At 41.4% G+C, this 18,510-nt stretch overlaps 1 protein-coding gene across 6 annotated transcripts in view; it reads right to left on the reverse strand.

Annotated features, from left to right (window-relative positions):
* The window catches only part of Akap7 (A-kinase anchoring protein 7), a 178,149-nt gene that overhangs the window by 116,739 nt on the left and 42,900 nt on the right, over window positions 1–18,510 (reverse strand). For all 6 annotated transcript variants that reach the window (XM_038338391.1, XM_038338395.2, XM_038338392.2 and 3 more), the window contains exon 6: window positions 4,475–4,587. In XM_038338391.1, the coding sequence (XP_038194319.1) occupies window positions 4,475–4,587 (113 nt within the window). The remainder of the gene's footprint in view (window positions 1–4,474; window positions 4,588–18,510) is intronic.

Here is an 18,510-nt window from a genome sequence, read left to right on the forward strand (position 1 = left end):
TTTGTGTAAAATTATTCCTATTTTAATATGATAATAGTAGCAGCAGCAAAGGCATCTTGGTTAAAGAACACACATTTAAATTGTTTTGATTTCTGTATTCCATTTTATGTGTATAGGTGTTTTGTCTGTATGTATATATGTTGTTGGAGCCCACTGAAGTGCATCTGTTCCACCCTGACTAAAGGTCAGAGTTCAGGACTCTACTTGCTCCTTCAAGGTAACTGACAAGAGGCTTGGCTTAAGGTATGACTACTAACAGGACCTAGGGTATGGTTACTTGGTATTTTAGGTATTAAGATGGTAATTACTTAGTTTGTTCCTTGTTTGTACCACGGTAAAGAAGTCTTGCCTCCTTCCCCCCCTTTTGGGTTCGGGTATTTAAAGATCATGAGAAATAAACACAGGCAGATTCAGTGTTCACTAGGTTGCCCTCCAATTCTATTCTGTGTCTCTATCTTTTGCTTTTGTATCTGTTTTATCTGCCTAACATTTCTAATCCGCGTGCCCCTATCCTGGAAGGCATGAACCCATTGAGGCTGGACCCTGACAGACGTTGTCCCAATGTGGGACCCAACAGTATGTGTGCCGTGTGTGTGTGTGTGTGTGTGTGTGTGTGTGTGTGTGTATGTGTGTGTGTGTGTGTGTGGTGTCCATGGAGGTCAGAAGAGGATATTAGATCCTAGGACTCAAGTTACAGATGGTTGTGAGTCATCCCCTGTACTAGAAACTGAACCAGAGTCCTCTGCAAGAGTAACAAATGTTCTCACTGCTGAACTATCACTCCAGTCTCAAGAATAAACTTTTTAAAATGTTTTTCAGTGCTGGCTACATTGTTGACAACTTCAAAGGCTATTCCGATTTTATGTGCCAGTTTTAAAAATCTTTGCTGTCCTTACACCAAGAACTGACCTAACAAATACTGTTCTCAAATACTGTGATTGGCAGTAGAGACTGACTCCATTGTTCTAAAAGGCAACCTGGGTGATTTTGAGAGCATCAGACCTCAGAATTCTAACTCAAAAACTTAGTTCTCTAAGATGATGGCAAGCTCCCAGAGAAATGGAACCCAATCAACTCACCATAAATAGAACTAGAATATGAAGTTTTATTTCTGGCCAGTGTGGGGCTTAGGGCAGCCTGGCCACAGATGGGGCCCAGGCCCCAGAGCTGCCATGGCAGGTAGCACTGGGTTCCAGGAAAAGCCATAAGCTGACACCACCCAGGGAGAGCCAGCATCTAAAGGTAAGTATCTGACATTCCAACCATTAGATAAGATTAGATAAGACCACCAGATGTCCCTGAGCCCAGGACTCACCTGTTCCCCTAACAAACTTCGCCAATCAGGGTGCTAAACCCTGGGACTCCCCCTCAACCCAAACTTTACTATGATTAAAAAAAAAAAAAACCTACCCTGACCCTGACTGGGCTGGGCACTCTCTGCTTTCAACCGCTGCATTGGACAGATGGGGAAAGTCCATGATTAAGCTTGAATAAAGGCTCTTCGCTTTTATATATGAGTGTGAACCCCGTGGTGTTTTGGGGGGCACCCGGAAATCTTGGCATAACAGCTAAGTGAGGTTACATAGTTCAATCAGGAAACTCAGGCAAGAAGACCTGGAGTTTGACGCCAGCCTGGGCTACACATTTGAACAAAGATGAACAAAGTTTCATTACCTTCATTCTGTAGCATTATATAGATTGAACTGTTTATAGTATACAATTACTTTACAATTAAAATAACTTTTAAAATAAAAATAATAAAGTGCTTGAAGTGCATTGCATCCCATATGCAAGTAGGAAAGGCAACTATTAACTGCTTCTCCCTCTTTTACTTTCTCATCTGCATATGCAATTAAAGCCAAGGAGAGTTCAGTTTAGGTTCTACTTAATTGGATTACAGGACACCTCAGAAGCTGCTGACATCATCCCACTGTTGTATAGGAAGGAGTTTCCAGAGAAAAGTAGCATGCAAGTCAGCATGGAATAGATGGGATGTATAGACGGACACCAGACAGACAATCAGAAGTCTCACCTTTTATATAGGTTTTCAGTTCTCTGCTGTCAACCACAGTTTAAAAGTATTAAATAGAAAATATGAGGAAGAGCCTCCCTGGTGGTATAGACCTGTAATTCTAATAGCTGGGAGGTTAAAGGAGGAGGGCCATGAATTCAAGGCCAACCTGGGCAACTTAGTGAGGCCCTGCCTCAAAATAAAAAGGGGAGGACTGGTGCTAGAGCTGGGGGGGGGGGGGGGGAGACAAATATTCCAGGGAGATAATGCACACACACTTAAGTTGTACACCCTTCTGAGCACCAAGAGACTCTGTGCTACCCTGCCCCCCCCCCCCCCAGGATGGGAATCATCCCTTTGCCAGCATAGCCACACTGCATACAGGACCCTCCCATTAGCCACTCAGTAACCATATCAGCTCTCGGATCACAGGACCCTCCTGTTAGCCACTGGTAACCACATCAGCTATCAGACCGCACAGCACAAGGCTCACATTTAATTCGTACCTTTACATAATAATGGCCCCAAGGTGCATAGCATTGTTGGCATTTGCTAGGCCAAAGATAAACCGTAGTACACTTATCCTTTAAGTGAATAAACACACATATAGCATGATTAGTATTATCTGTGGCTTCATGCATTTACTGGGGACCTTGTTATATTTCCTGCGTGGAGAAAACAGAATCTATTGTGATTTTTTTAGATAAATAGATTTAATAAAAATCTTTCAATAGATTAAATCTTCTAATCTCTACAGAATGCAATTTGATTTCAAGTCTATACACCATTCCAGCAGGAATTTTCCATTTTGATTACCAATTTAGACTTAAGCAGCCAGTCCCTGGCATGCAACAGATACCAAATAAATATTTATGGAATCATAATCTGTAACAGATGCTCCTCATATATAGAAATGAATGTGAGTGAATGGAAGTTGGCTGGTGGGCAGGACGAACAGGAGACTGAGAATAAGATAGGTTCTTAGACACAGAGTCGCGACTTTGAAACTCAAGGATGTGACCTCCCTGAAGTCAGTTAAACCTTCTGAGTCTCAAGTCCCTGTCCTATAGTGGGAGGAACTCAGTTCTGTGGAGCGAAGTGCCCAGAAAGCACATAAGAACAGTCTGGAAGGTTGAAATCGAGATCCTGGAACATTTTCGCATCCCTTTGGTAAGTGTCACTGGGTGCTCCCATCATAAGTTAATATTGTCAAGGCAAAGTAACATTGTGAAATAGGGGAATTACCTTTACCACTGATTTGCCACTCGGGGATTAAATGGGAAGCCACTTGGGAGAAGGTAATCCATTGCAAGCAGAACGAGAGAGACAGTGAGTGAAGAAGTGAACAGTCAGTCTACACAGTCTACAGGCTTCAAACACCGTCACGCGCAATAATCATTTCCCCTAGCATATCTTACAACCAGGCCTCATGTAGATACTGGTGACTTTTTTTAAATAGCTACCAAACATATACAAGATATCTCTTTGAGGGCATCTTTAACAATGGTGTGTAGAAAGCTCGCAAGCACAGGATGGATCAGCCAAACACGTTTTAAAGAACAAAAAGAATTCTGAGAACAGAACGTGCTAAACTGGCAGGGAGCAGGTTATACTTACTAACAAGCACGCCTTCGTTTATAGAGCTGCAAATGAGCCTTAAAGGAGCAGAGAGAATGAGGAGCAGGGAGTGGACACTGATCTGCATGCTTATCTCAGACAGCCTGGTGTAGCAGAGGCCAGCGCCTAAGAAACCCCTGGGCTGACAAGAAAACGTGCGTGCGTGCGTGCGTGCGTGTGTGCGTGCGTGCGTGTGTGCGTGCGTGCGTGCGTGCAGGGGTAAAATCACCATAGCTAAAAGAAGTTAAAAGACACTAGTCTTAGCTTGTCACTGTTACCCAACCTTATGGAAAAGTACTCAGGGGTGGGGTAGGGGTGTCCCACAGATACTTTAATGTCCAGTCTTTGGTATCCTTGTTCCAGGCCCTGAGTGGAAGCGACTATTGGAAGCGCAAAACTGTCTTTTGGAATCCCTGAAAAACCTACAAAAAAGTAGAGCCCCAAAGCATCCCTCAACGCGGGCTAGAACGGAGGACTGCAATGAGCAGCAAGTGAATAGAGGCTAGTGCAGGAAACCCTGGGAGCTGAAGGAGGCAGAAGCAAGAAAGCAGAACAACTGACCTCTGGCGCCATCTACAGGCTCCTCCTGGGAGGAATCGCAAAAGAAGCAGCAGCCGTCAGAGGCATCAGTGTGCAAACCACAGCCGTGCAGCAAATCAGGCAGGGCTGTCATAGTCTCCTAAGAACACTGAGATCTTTAGCACCCTTGGATTGGAAATGAATTGACCTGAAGTCCCAGGAACAAGGAGGTTAGGGTGCCAAAAAATACAAAACGTCACACCTCCCAACCATGCTAAAGCCTGGGTGCCCTGGAAAATAAGCCCAACGATACAAATGTGCACTCACCTGCTTCCTGAGCACTGGTGCTTTTGACAGTTTCATAAAGGTCAAGTGAGGCTTAAAACTTCTGCTTTCTCCTGCCAGGATGCCTTTTTCTTGAAATATTCTTTGTGCAGTCTCTGAAGAAAATAAGAGCAGAGATGCTCCTGTAACGCATAGTTATTGTTAGTTATTGAAGGGCTGAGAAGCTGCCAGCCAGCTACTCCAGCTAAAATACGCTTCAGTGAGAGACCATGTTGCAGAGCAATAAAATGGAAGGTAATAGAGAAAGACATCGAACATCCTGCTCTGGCCTCACCTGTGTGCAACCACATACTCACATGAATACACTACACACACGCACACACACACACACACACACACACACTATAAAATAAAGAACAAACACTGTGGGCTAAGCCTTTTGATTGTTTCAGTTTAAAACCTTGGGTATACAGGAGGAGAGCCCCAGATGAAGCCGGCCCATCAGCTTTCCAGGGTGAGCAAAAAGAACCACAAGGAGAGATCAAGACAGCTGAGTTCGGAGAGCAGAGCACTTGGGCGTGAGACCCACATCAAGGCCACACTCTGGGGACCTGCAGAGCATTCCCCGGAGTACTCAGTCTAAAGCTGACCGGACATTTGTGCCAGGAAAATGCCTGGCACTGGGAGGCATGCATCCCTGAGCACTGGGGGGAGCAGCGTCAGTGTTTGCAAGAGTCAGAAATGCTTCCTCTTCCATTAGTCTGATGGGCTATCCTTAAGGAGGGGCTCATCAGACATGAAAGCAGAAAGGGGACTGTAAGGGGACAAAGAAGATAGTAACGAAATGGATGTATCTTGAAAGCAGAAGGGAGACTCAGAGGGAAGGGGTCAACTACCAAGAGGAGGGATGAGAAGGGCAGAGGTGGTGGGAGTACCACAACACTGATCTGTCCAGTGACTATGAAGACATGAACTACATAGCATCCTGAACTAGAAATTCCACTTTAAGAATACAAAGGAAAACAGAAAATATTGGTACATAAAATTCTACATAGAAAATACTGAAACAGTATCCTGAATGAGCACAGACTGGATATCATCTCCACCAATAAAGATATGGCTGATAAATTACCATACAACCATACTGGAAAGACTATTACACAGCTAACAAAAAATTAATTAGCGTTTCCCACACTGACCTCTTGGCAGTTTAATACTGCTGCCGGTCAGTACACAAGTCACATGCTAAAATGCAAACAGGAACCTGCAATTCCTTGCCACATGTGTGAAAAACTCATACTCTTGAAGGACTGTTCATAAACACCTTTTCAGTTTATCTTTATCCAAAAGTGGCTTGAGGGAGGGTTGATACAATTAAGTAAATTCAAAGAATAAAGCTGAACTCCAAAAAGCAGTGCAGAGGAGATGGTTCAGTGGGTAAGAGCACTTGACTCCCAAGCATAAAGACCCAAGCTTGGATCCCCAGCACCCACAGGAGTCCAGCAAGGCTTCCACCTTCTGCTATGGGGTGGGGGCAGAAGCAAGAAGGTCAACTAGAAAAGGTAGACAGTCAGCTGAGCCTTAAAATAGCAAGTTCCAGGTTCAAGAGAGTCCAAGGTGGAGAGTGACGGGTAAGTCACCCATCTCCATGTGGGCACACAGGCACATGCATTGGCATGCACACACATGCACAGCTCCCTCATGAGTCCGTGCTCAAGACAGCCTTTCTTTTATAGCAGTGGAGAAGGAAGTGGGGGTGGAATCAGCCTAACTTCTAGGCTGGTCATGTTTCCCTCCACAGTCCTGAGACAGAACTCCTTAAAAATTAAAAGTGTTGGGCCAGCAAGATGTCACCAAGCTTGGAGAGAACTGACTGCTGCAAGTTGTCCTCTGTCCTTCACGTGTGTGCTATGACAAGCACATGTAGACACACACACATATAAACACACACAAATAAATACCAAAAAATGAAGGATTTTTCTATGCAATACTGGAGCCAATTGTATGCATAAGTTGTAGACCCCGGTTTTGGTTGGAGACCAGAAATCATGAATGATGGATAGAAGCAAAATTATTTGGATTAAAAACAGAGTCTGACATAGAAATACCCTCCTGGATGTTAGTGTAAGAGTTCAGTTTTTTGGCCAGAGAACTTAAAATAAAACAGATACATATCATCTTGCTAAGAAAATAAAGGACTTCACGGTAGTAATAGGTCCATGTGAAAGACTATGGCTATAATTCAGAGCAAATAGCAGAGTTTCAGAACAGAAAACACCTGAATAATCACCTCACTACAAAACCACACAGACATGTTTACTAATGCCACATCCCAAGTGCTGGGACCTAAAGTCTTTAGATTTTATTCTAAGCATAATGAGGAAATTAGGGGTGGAGGCCCAGCAAGAAAAATTTCTATGTGACAATAACTGTCTTCACTCATCTATATTTTGACTAGAGTAAGCATTCTAAAATTCCAGACAATTCTAAGAGCTCTTCTTCCCTAGACTGTATTTCTGTTGAAAACAGCCACTCACAGACTGTCATAATATGTTGGGTGGGGGTTGGGCAGAAAGTTTCTGGCTCTTTAGTCTCCATGTGGGATCCACAGAGACCTGCACCATGTCTGATTTCTGAAGCTAGGCTGTAACCAGCTTTCTTTTGTGCCACCAACCAGCTATCAAATTATGACGCCGAGACTTAATAGTTCTGAATGCTCGGCCTTATCTTATGCTTGTCCCACTAGCTCTTATAACTTATTTTAACCTGTTTTTCTTCATCTCTGCGTTTTGCCTTAGAGATTTTTACCTTTCATTCTGTATGCCCTACTTAGTATTTGGGTGGTGGCTGCCTGGGCCCAGGTGTTTCCCTCTCCTTCTCCCTCATTCTCTCTTCTCTCCTCTTGAGCCTAGATTCTCCCTCCTACTTATTCTCTCAGCCCACAAGCCCCACCAATCCCACCAATGGCCTATTGGCCATTCAGCTCTTTACTAGACCAACCAGGTGCCTTAGTTAGGCAAAACAATGCATCTTTACATTGTAAGCAAATGCAGCATAAACAAATGTAACACATCTCTACAGGGTGTAACATTCCACAACACTAGGTCCTCCCTTATTCCCGTACACAAGGACTTTCTACAGTGTCTGTCCTTCCCCGCCCAGCATAGAGAACAGCAACAAGACTGTCTGAGGTCCTTCACTGCCTTCCTGCAACTCTTGAGCACAGGGAAGAAGCACTGTGAACACTCACTATGGGGCCACCTGGAACAGGATATGTGATCATACCTTCATTTCCTCTCCATTGACAGCTGGAAGTACAGGAAAATCTGACTTCTGCCTTAGTGCATCTCTCCAGGGATCAGAGGCTCTGGCCTCCGTGGTTTTCTGACGTTTGGTCACAAGAGGATGGCAGGGAGAAGTCACACCTTTGCTTGGCCTCTAACTACATCTACAACTGTATCTTCTCTTAACATGAGGCACAGAAAAAAACTGATTACTGTGCATTGCTGTTAAAACCACTATCTCTATCTCTACTCTTTCTCTGTTTCTCATTTGGATCACTGGGGGAAGCACGGTGGAGGGGGGCTAGCAAGAGGAGACAGGAGGAGGAGCTTCAGTCACTACCTCATGCTGTCCCGCTGTGTACTGACACCCTTATTGTGGTCGTTTGCTTTTCAAACACTTTCTAAATGTCGGTGTATGCTGTGACACATATTCTGATTATGTTATGTAGTGAAGAGGCGAGCAGGCCTGCTTTTCATCCCGCCCGGTTCTCGCATGGTTAGCTTTACACCCGAAATAACAACACAAAAATTGTGTTCATTTGAACACTGCTTGGCCCAGCTCTAGCCTCTTACTGGCTAACTCTCACATCTTGCTTAACCCATTTCTCATAATCTGTGTAGCACCACAAGGTGGTGGCTTACGGGAAAGATTCAGCATGTCTGACCTGGTGGCTGGCTTCATGGCAACTGTCTCAGAGAGGAGAGGCATGGCATCTGACTAACTTCCCTTCTTCCCAGCATTCTGTTCTGGCCACTCCACCTATCTAAATCCTGCCCTATCAAAAAGCCAAGGCAGTTTCTTTATTAACCAATGAGAGTCCTCCATCAGTGTTATGTGAATTTGAGACATGTATAAAAATCCTTCTGCTAGTTATTGCCATTACATGGCTTTTCTTCCATCTTCTACAGAAGTAAAGAGTATACAACAAAACACTAAACGGCTGGGAAATCAGTGCCTGATAGCTGAAAGCAGAGGCTGCAACCTTGGCTGGCTAAGCAGGGAAGGAGTTCACGTAAGAACTTCGGAGAGGCCAGGGAAAGTGGAAGGCTATGAAGTCAAGAAGATGCTCCAAGGTCTATGGAGCCCAAGATAGTCAAAGTCTCTTCTCCTGACCACGGGGTGCCACAGCTGGCCCACCAAAGCCAGACGGCATCTGACCAGGCATGGGGTTTAGAGGAACCATACAAACGGCAGCCAAACACAAATCCCAGAATCCAGCAAGAGCACGTCATGAAGCAAGCAATCTATATTCACCACAACAGTATCCTCTACTGCAATTTCACTTTAGTCATTTCTACACTGACACACTCTTGGATGTTAGAAGACTAATCAGAGATGAATTATTAGGCTGAATACATAACGTGTTATTTTCTTAAATCAAAACTACTTGAACATTGACAAAGTTCAATGGCTTAACCCTACCTGGGTGGGCTAATATACTAAATTCCTAAGGTTTGACCCACGGGATTAAGGTATAATTTGAAGATTTCGATCTCAATCTTTAAATAGTAAAAAATTATCACTTAGAAAAATTATCACCCAGGGAACAGATCCAGCAGAAAGATGTGGACACACTATGCCATTTGCTGGTTTTATTTACTGAGCACATACCCCCAGCGCATAGGCACAGTAGCTTCTGAGGGCAAGTGTCCAATACACAGAACTCCTGGTTCTGTGAATTACCAGGTACTACAGTGGAAAAAAGGATTCTAACAGTCCACACAGAGGCAGGAGGCATCTGAGCATCTACCTGCATTAGAGTTTTACATATTACATTATTTGAATAACAATCAAGTGTGTCTAAAGAAACATGTTTAAATTTACTGGTTTTAGTTACATCTGATTTTGACATAACTTCTCTGATTACTCTCTTGACCTAAAACCATTGGTGACATTTATTCACAATACTCTTAAATATTTGTCACAGAGAACATTTAACTTCATTAGTGTTTTCTCTGCATAGTACATTTTCTAGGGTTATAGAAACGGGGAAAGCAATGTCTTCTTTCTGAGGGGTATTGATTTTGTTTCTAATAACAGCATAATCTATTGCTTAGCCTGAGTTTTGGGTAGTGATTATACATACATCACTTTTGAGATAAAAGTTTCCACTAATGTAAAAATTGCATGTCATTTTTCATCTGTGTTAACTTTTACTCTGGAGGGGAGCTCATGAATAATTAAAGAGGCTGTCAATTCCTCCTATGGAACACAGAAATTCCCTCAAGCACTAAATTGAAAATCACACAACAAATACATCAGGCATCCTTCAAACGTCAACTCTGGGTGCTTCCTAAATAATATAATTTATCTCAGAGATAAAGGTGAAAAGAGTTGCCTAAGAACAATTTGTTTGAAATATGTTTTGTGGGGCAGTAAGATGTCTCAGTGGACCTGAAGGCGTTTGTGCAAAGTGTTGACAACCAGAGTCCAAACATGTGGTGGAAGGCGACAACAGACTCCTGCAGGTTGTCTAAGACACAGATGCACAAAAACAAATGCAATCAAATGTTTAAATACATTTTTAAGAGACTAGAAGCCCTTGCTAAAATTAGAACAATTTAATAAACACTTTGATGAACTTAAGAAAAAGAGCTTCATTTTTTTAGATTTTACATATGTATCTTCATATAGGTTTTATTAAAATGAATTCTTTAAAAGTTTGGCAGCAATAAACTCATACTTAAAAATAAGGAAGTCACTAAACATTATTTTTTTTTAAGATTTGTTTATTTCTTATGCATACCGTGTTCTGCCTGCTGGCCAAAAGAGGGTACCAGATCTCCCTATAGACGACTATGAGCAAGCAAGTGGTTGCTGGGAATTGAACTCAGGACCTTTGGGAGAGCAGTCATTGCTCTTATCCTCTGAGCTATCTCTCCAGCCAATAAACATTGTTTCAAAGGAAACTATTAAACTGATTTTAACAGAATCCTATATTTTGAATTATATACCTTTTTTTTTTTGCAAACCACATATTTCCCTTTCTCCTCTTTGAATATTTCCTAAAGCTGTTTTTATGACAACAGTGTAACTGGAACCGTAGGAATTAGAGTGCCCGACAGAAACACCACACTAAGAATGAAAGCGGTCCAGCCCAATAGTCCGAGCATCCCTTAGAGGAAGCCTAACTCTCAGTATCCCTGACGGGCACTCACTTCCTAGCCCTTTTCCACCTTTCCTATATGTTACAACACTTCTGCGAGGAGGCAGCTAAGACAGGTAAAGAATTCCTCTCCCCAATTTTGTGCAAAATTGCAAATACACTCAATTTTATACACATATGCTTAAATAGGTGCATCTGTGTGTAGGTATACATACAGGTATGTGTATATATGCAGACATGTACACACAATGCCTCTTCCTATTACTATAGGCCTGCTTGGAGCCTAAAGCCAAGCTTTACAGCCACAGGTCTAATAAAAATACACACATACACAAAGCACATAGGATATTATCTGATGGTGTCTCCCAGTTAGAGAACGACTATTTCAGAGGAATAAAATTTACAGGGAATAAACTTCCTAATGTATTCATGTCAGATTACAGAATAATGGCTTCATTGTGACATTTTCTTCCTCAGTACTTACTGTACTCTGCGCTTACTTTTTACCATTTCCCTTCCCCACCTTCCTCCTTCCCTCAGGCTGCTCCCCTTCATTCCCACGAGGCATCTCTCCTTCTGCTTTCAAGTCACACAAATTCTATTCCTGTGGTAGTCTGAATGAGCATGTCCCCCACAGGCTCATTAGTCCTTAGCTGGTGCCACTGTTCGGGGAGGTTCAGGAGATACAGCCTCCATGGAAAGAGTGTGTTGCCAGAGTGCATGCTGAGAGTTTAAAGACTTGGCCCTTTCCAGTTCTCCCTCTGCTACATGTTTGCCATTGAAAACATGAGCACGCAGCTTCCTGCTTTAGCAACCATGCCAGCTGCTGCCATTTCTCCTTGCCAGGAAGGTCTCTCATCCCTCCAGAACCATGTGTCCAAATAAACTCTGTCTTCTATAAGATTCCTACTAAGTGCAATTACTCACTTCTGTTCCTGTTATACAAAAGCTTTTTTTTTCTTTTTTGGAGTTTTTCAAGACAGGGTTACTCTGTAGCTTTGGAGCCTTTCCTGGAACTAGCTCATGTAGATCAGGCTAGCCTCACACAGAGATCTGCCTGCCTCTACCTCCCGAGTGCTGGGATTAAAGGTGTGTGCCACCACCACCCAGCTACAAAAGCTTTTTAATTTCACCCAATGCCACTTGTCAGTTCTTGGTTTTGTTTTCTGTGCTACTGCAATGCTTTTCAGAAAGCCCTTATCTATGCATAGATCTTGAAATGTTTTGCCTTATTTTCCTCTAGGCTTTCAGAATTCCAGGTCTTCTCTAAGGCCTTTGATCCATTTTAATTTTACACAGCATATCAGGAATATAGCTGTACTCTTTCGTGTGTGCCTATCTAGTTTTTCCAACACCAGATATTTAAGAGGCACTCTTTTCCCCAAATATATGTTTTTGGCACCTTTTCAAAGATTAGGTGGTTATAGCTACGTGTGTTTTGATTCCTTGATCCTCTATTCCATGCTACTGAGCTATGAGTCTATTCTGTGTGGATCTTGCTGTTTTTGCTCCTATGACTCTGTAGTGATTTTAAGATCAGTATTGCAATGCCACCACCAGTGTTGTTTCTGCTGAGGATTGCTTTGGCTGTGGGAGGAGGTCTTTCGTGTTTTTGTGAATTTCAGGGGTTTTTTTTCCTAGTTCTGTGAAGAATATCATTGGAATTTCGATGAGGATTGTGCTGAATCTACAGCTGACCATTCATTTTTAAAAAGCCATACAATATTAATTTTGCTGATCCATGAGCATAAGAAGTCTTTGAATCGTCTAGTATCTTCACTCCTCGATTAGGTTTCCTCCTAGGTTGGGAGTTAGTTTTGTGTGTGTGTGTGTGTGTGTGTGTGTGTGTGTGTGTGTGTGTTTTATTTTGTTTTCATTGTTGTTTGATTGTGTGAAGCTATTATGAATGTGGTTATTTTTCCTGATTTCTTTCTCTGCAAATTCATTATTAGATTATACATTTCTAAAAAGCTTCTGATGGTTTTGTTTTATTTGGAAGAGAGAACCATTACTGCTGTTGTGACCAAGTATTGTGTAGATCAGGCTGGCCTGGAAGTCTTCAGAAAGATCATGGAGTGCTGGCCTTACAGAACATGCCACCATGCCTTAGGTACTTGCCACCATGCCTCAGGTACTTGCCACCATGCCTCAGATACATGCCAACATGACTCGGGTATTTGCCACTATGACTCAGGTGCATGCCACCATGCTTCAGATATATGCTATTATGCCTCGCTAAAACCACTGATTTCTGTATGTTGATTTGCACCTAGCACATTGCTAAAAGTAGTTTTCTAATCTATAAATTTCTTAGCAGCATATGGATTATTTAGGTTGTAGGTTTGTGTTATTTACAACTAGGGATATTTTTATTTCCTAACTATCTCCTGCTCTTATCCTTTCTATTTTGCTCTCTGTCTTGTTGCTTCAGGTAAGACTTTCAGACTATATTAAATAGATCAAAGTTAGAACCTCTGCCTCATTTCTGACCTTAGAGAAAATGCTTTCAGATTTTCTCCATGCTGGCTATAGGCTTGTCATATATAGTCTTTATTATGCTGAAGCACATTTATTCCATTTTAAGGCTTCTATCATTCTGAGATTTTCTGAATCCATTAAGATGAACATGTGATTTCTGTCTCTAAGCCTAGTAATGTACTATATTATATTAATTTATTTGCTTATGTTCAACCATCTTGTATCCCCATAATGAAACCAACTTGTTCATGGTATATAATCTTCTTAGTGCACTCCTAAATTCAGTTTGCAAAGTATTTGATTGATAACTTCTATGTTCATGTCCAACAGAACAACTGGTCTATAAATTTTTCTTTTTTGTTGTGTCTCTATCTGGTTTTGATCTCAGGTAATAACGCTAGATTCAGAAGACGAGTTTATAGTTTATATCCTCCAAAGGAACACTACCAAACAATAAAGACTTAAGATGATTATAGATATTATTTTCCATTATTACCACCATCCACATAGCAGTCAACAACCATCTATGGCTCCAGTTCAAAAGGATCTGATGCCCTCTTCTGTCCTCTGAAGGCAGCAGGCTACATGCTACACAGACATACATGCAGGCAAAACACCCATACACATTACAATTTTTGTTTGTTTGTTTTTGTTTTTCATGACAGGGTTTCTCTGCGTAGACCAGTCTGTCCTGGAACTCACTGAGATCCACTCACTTCTGCTTCTTGAGAGCTGGGATTAAAGGCAAATACCACTGCTGCCCAGCTAAAAGATACAATTATTTTTTAATGTTACATTAAAAAACTAGTGTTTATAATTTGCATAGGGCAACTGTACTTGATAAATGAGCTATAAAACAGCCATCATCAATTGTAGTGAGTTTTTTATAGATAGCTCTGTTTTGCTGCAAAGGCTACTCCAACTCAAAGAGTAGTTCAGTGGGCAGAGTGGTACATGTAGTCCTGTCACTTAGGATGCTGGAGCAGAAAAGTCTGAGGGTCAAGTCATCTTGACGTACATGGCAAGACTCTCCAAGAAAGAAAAAAGAAAAACTACTCCAAATAGAACTGGCAACTGCAGCTTTCTTAGCCTATCAATCAGATCTGTTAGTATGATTGATGCCAATTTGTAGGAGCAGGCCACTTGTTCATCCCGGCTCCCCAGAACCAAAATAACGACACAGAAACTGTATTATTTAAAACACTGCTTGGCCCATTAGCTCTAACTTCTTATTGGCTAACTCTTACATCTTAATTTAGCCCATCTCCATTAATCTGTGTATCACCACAAGGCTGTGGCTTACCTGGTAAAATTCCCAGCATGGCTTCTCTGACTCCGCCCTTCTTTCTCCCAGCATTCAGTTCTGTCTTCCCTGCTTTCCTAAGTTCTGCCCTATCAACAGGCCAAGGCAGTTTCTTTATTCATTAATGGTAATCATAGTACACAGAGGGGACTCCCACATCAACAATGGTTTTAGCAAAGACTACAGAGATTTGCCTGCTTTTCTGAAATAGGTGAGCTGCCACTGCTTCCCTACTTTTAGACATTATTCTTTCATAGTACTGGGGATTAGACCAGGGCTCTGTGAGTGCTGGGCAAGTACCCTGTACGGAGCTACATCCTGAGCCCTAAATTCTTAAAAATGCCATCTTTAAGTGTTTTTGCAGAAAAACTTTGTAAGGTAAAACCTCATGCTTTTCACATTGTTTCTCACAAACATGCAGGTCCCGTATCTATAAATAACAGGCACAGTTTGTCTGGAGTAAACATGTGAGCACACTGGTCAGTAAAAAAATTATTTTATGTTTCTGTGGGGGGGGCGTGTGCGCGCTCATGCATGTGTGTGCATGTGTCTGTAAAGACTGGAAAAGGACATCAGATCCCTTGGAGCTGGTGACATAAAAGCAGTTATGAACCACCCAGTGTGCTGTGGGAGCCAAACTCAGGTCCTCTGCAGCCACTGAGCCATCTCTGCAGCACAGACTAGACTTTTATGTTTAATAATACTGGCTGTTCTTAATACATTTACAGAAGAGCTTTATTTAAAGAACAAAGTCAGAGCTTACTTAGGCATCTGTCTCTTTATAAGGTCTTTTGAATGAACTGCAGTTTTATAACTCAGACTAAATAGCTACTATTTTTAGAGTATATATTTTATTAACATAACTTTTATAAAATCTTTAAGATCCTAACATTCCTAATATAACAGTGTCTAATTACTGTCTTAATGGGCTCTGAAAATAACTAAAACTGGGTTGCTGAGTTACTAAGCACTATATATACACACAGTTATAATAATTTTAAAATAGCATGAGTCATGTCTCTGTTAAGTCAATAATCGTGCTTTATTCATTTCAAGTTTAAAATTATAATTTTAATAAGATTTATAAGAATAACTATTTTTTTTAAATTTCCTCAACTCTCATTTGTAAGCACTGAAAACTAACTTATACTGCGAAACATATTTAAAATGTGGTAGTTTTAATATGTATGCTTTTTAATATATTTTGTACTCTTGAAAGTTACATCTGTTTATACAGTGCGTATGGATCCTATCCATCTACCATCTCCTCTCTCCAATTTTCCCTCAAGGCCCCACCCCATCTCCCTCTAAGCTTCATGTCTTTTTAAATTTTTTGTGATATGTGTTCTCTTCATGAATAAACAATTCTTCCATTCTGTGTTCAGAGTCCACAGTCCTGTGGCATGTGACTAAGGAATTCTAAAAATGTCATCAATATAAACACAAGGGCAACTGCAGCTTAATTATTAAAATTTAGTTCCTCATATTCTGTATGATTAAATTATAGGGAAAGGCTAAACTTAGAACTTTTTAGATAACCCCTTCCGTATTTCTACTTGTTTTTATAATTTGTTAACCGTAAGCATGAGCTTTCTTCCTAGATGCTGCTCCAATAGTGGCTCTTAGGTGAGAACTTCTGATAGAACTACACAGGTTTTACAGATAACCTGGTTTCAACGTTGTCACTATGCACTGTCAAAATTGTGCAAAAATACATCTGTTCCAAGATGCTTGGTGGCACATGCCTTTAGTCCCAGCACTTGGGATGCAGAGAAGCAAAGGGATCTTGAGTTCCAGACCAGCCTAGTCTAGGACAGCCAGGGCTACACAGAGAAACCCCATCTCAAAAAACAAACAAAGGAAGGAAGGAAGGAAGGAAGGAAGGAGGAAGAGAGAGATAGAGAGAAACATGAAGATACTCATGATCAATTTAATAATGGAGAATGAACTACAGGTTAACTTAAGGACCACTCTTTCTATGGAAATTTTTGAAAGAACATCTTGTTGTTCTAATTTGGGAAAATAATAATAATAATAATAATAATAATAATAATAATAATAATGGAGTAGTGGAGGCTCTTTTTTTCTGCCTGTTTTTTCCTCCTATGTAGAACAGACTGTCTACAGGAACAACACCAAACCCTCACAAGGGACCCAATGATCAATGACTTCAAAGAACAAAGTTTATCCAAGGCTAGGGAGATGGCTCTGTGAGTAAACTCTTCCTCAGCAAATGTGAGGACCAGGGTGTGAATGACAGCATCAAGCACAGGCCTAGCATGGCTGCCTGGGCCTGCAACCCCAGCACCAGCAGGGGGAGGCAGGCAGAGTCCAGTTCAATGGCTGGCCAATCTCACTGAAAGGGTGAGCTCCAGTGAGACTTGCGTCATGGCAGTAAGGCAGAGAGTGACAGATGAGTGGCGATTACAGAATTATTATAATTACGTGCACACAGAGTTCAGAACTCAGGAACCAGTTTTCCTTATTTGAATATGCTAAGACAACAGACACTACTTAGGATTGCCAGAATCATAACATTTTTATGAAAGTTGGGTCAGTAAAACTTATATTCTAAAAATAATATCTTATTTAATCTGAGTTATAAATTAAACTTTACTCAAAAAGAATTTTTAAAAAATTAAAAATCAATTTTAAAAAAAGAATTTAAAAGCAGGTAAATGCTGAAGTAAGCTTTAATTTTCCTAAAATTTAATTACACTAACAGCCTGCTCTGGCCTCTACATGCCCCTGCACATTCTTGTGCAGCGTGTGCATGCACACGTGCATGTGTGCGCGCACATATACACACATACACACACACACACACACACACACACACACACACACACACACGTTCATTCAGAGACAGGTATATCAGGATGGCCTACCAAAAGCAGGGTCACAAAAGGGCAATTCTTAAGCATGTTCCCCACCCTTCCACTAGAGGCGCTATCAGATAGAGTCCAACCTTGACTCCAGTTTCTTCTCAGAGTATTTCCTTCAGCCACAACCACAAGTTACATTTTTACCTTCTCACTTCAAGTGCTAGTGATAGGACCCACACATAAATCAGGAGCAGATAGACAGACAGATGGCACAGGTCCTTAAATCCGTCAACTGATTTGACTGAGGAATGGCCCCAAAATAAGGAGAAATTATAATGGGGTGATAAAACAAAGGATCCACGGGAATAGCATGCTGGAAGTAAAAATGGTCAACCTCAAAATTCCCAGCTTCTCGCTCAGGACACTCACCTCCCTCTCTGTTCGGGGAAATAATTGGAGCCTAAGCCAAATTTACACACGCACAAAATTCCACACTTCGTCTCAACTTCTCTCTGGCTGTCACACACAGCTGTGGGCAAGACAGGCCGATTAAAGTTTTTATCTTGCCAGTTTGGTCCAAATGTAAATAAATTTATTTTTTCATTTTTATATATATGTTAATGCCTTTTTCTCTTCATTTGGTGACATTCAGATCCAGAATCAATAACTACGAACATTATCTAAACCAAAGGCACAAGTGAAACATAAAATAGATGGCCTATGGAACACTCTGTTTTACTTTGTGGTTATAACAAGAATGATAACTGAGGTCATCATCTTTTTAAAAACTGACCTGTGATGCAGTAATATGTCTTACAACACCAAGTGATTTCTTTCCATGATTTTCAGTTGGAAAATTCTTTCTAATATCAGTGTAAGTTACTATACAATTATGTCACATATAATTTTAAAAAATGAATAAAATTTTAGAATCACTCTTCAGTCACCTAAAAAGAAATAAAAGTGCAGGGCGGTGGTGGTGCACGCCTTTAATCCCAGCACTTGGGAGGCAGAGACAGGCAGATCTCTGTGAGTTCGAGGCCAGCCTGGTCTAGAGAGCTAGTTCCAGGACAGACTCCAA

Source organism: Arvicola amphibius, chromosome 8, assembly GCF_903992535.2.
Source record: "Arvicola amphibius chromosome 8, mArvAmp1.2, whole genome shotgun sequence".
Classification (NCBI taxonomy): domain Eukaryota; kingdom Metazoa; phylum Chordata; class Mammalia; order Rodentia; family Cricetidae; genus Arvicola; species Arvicola amphibius.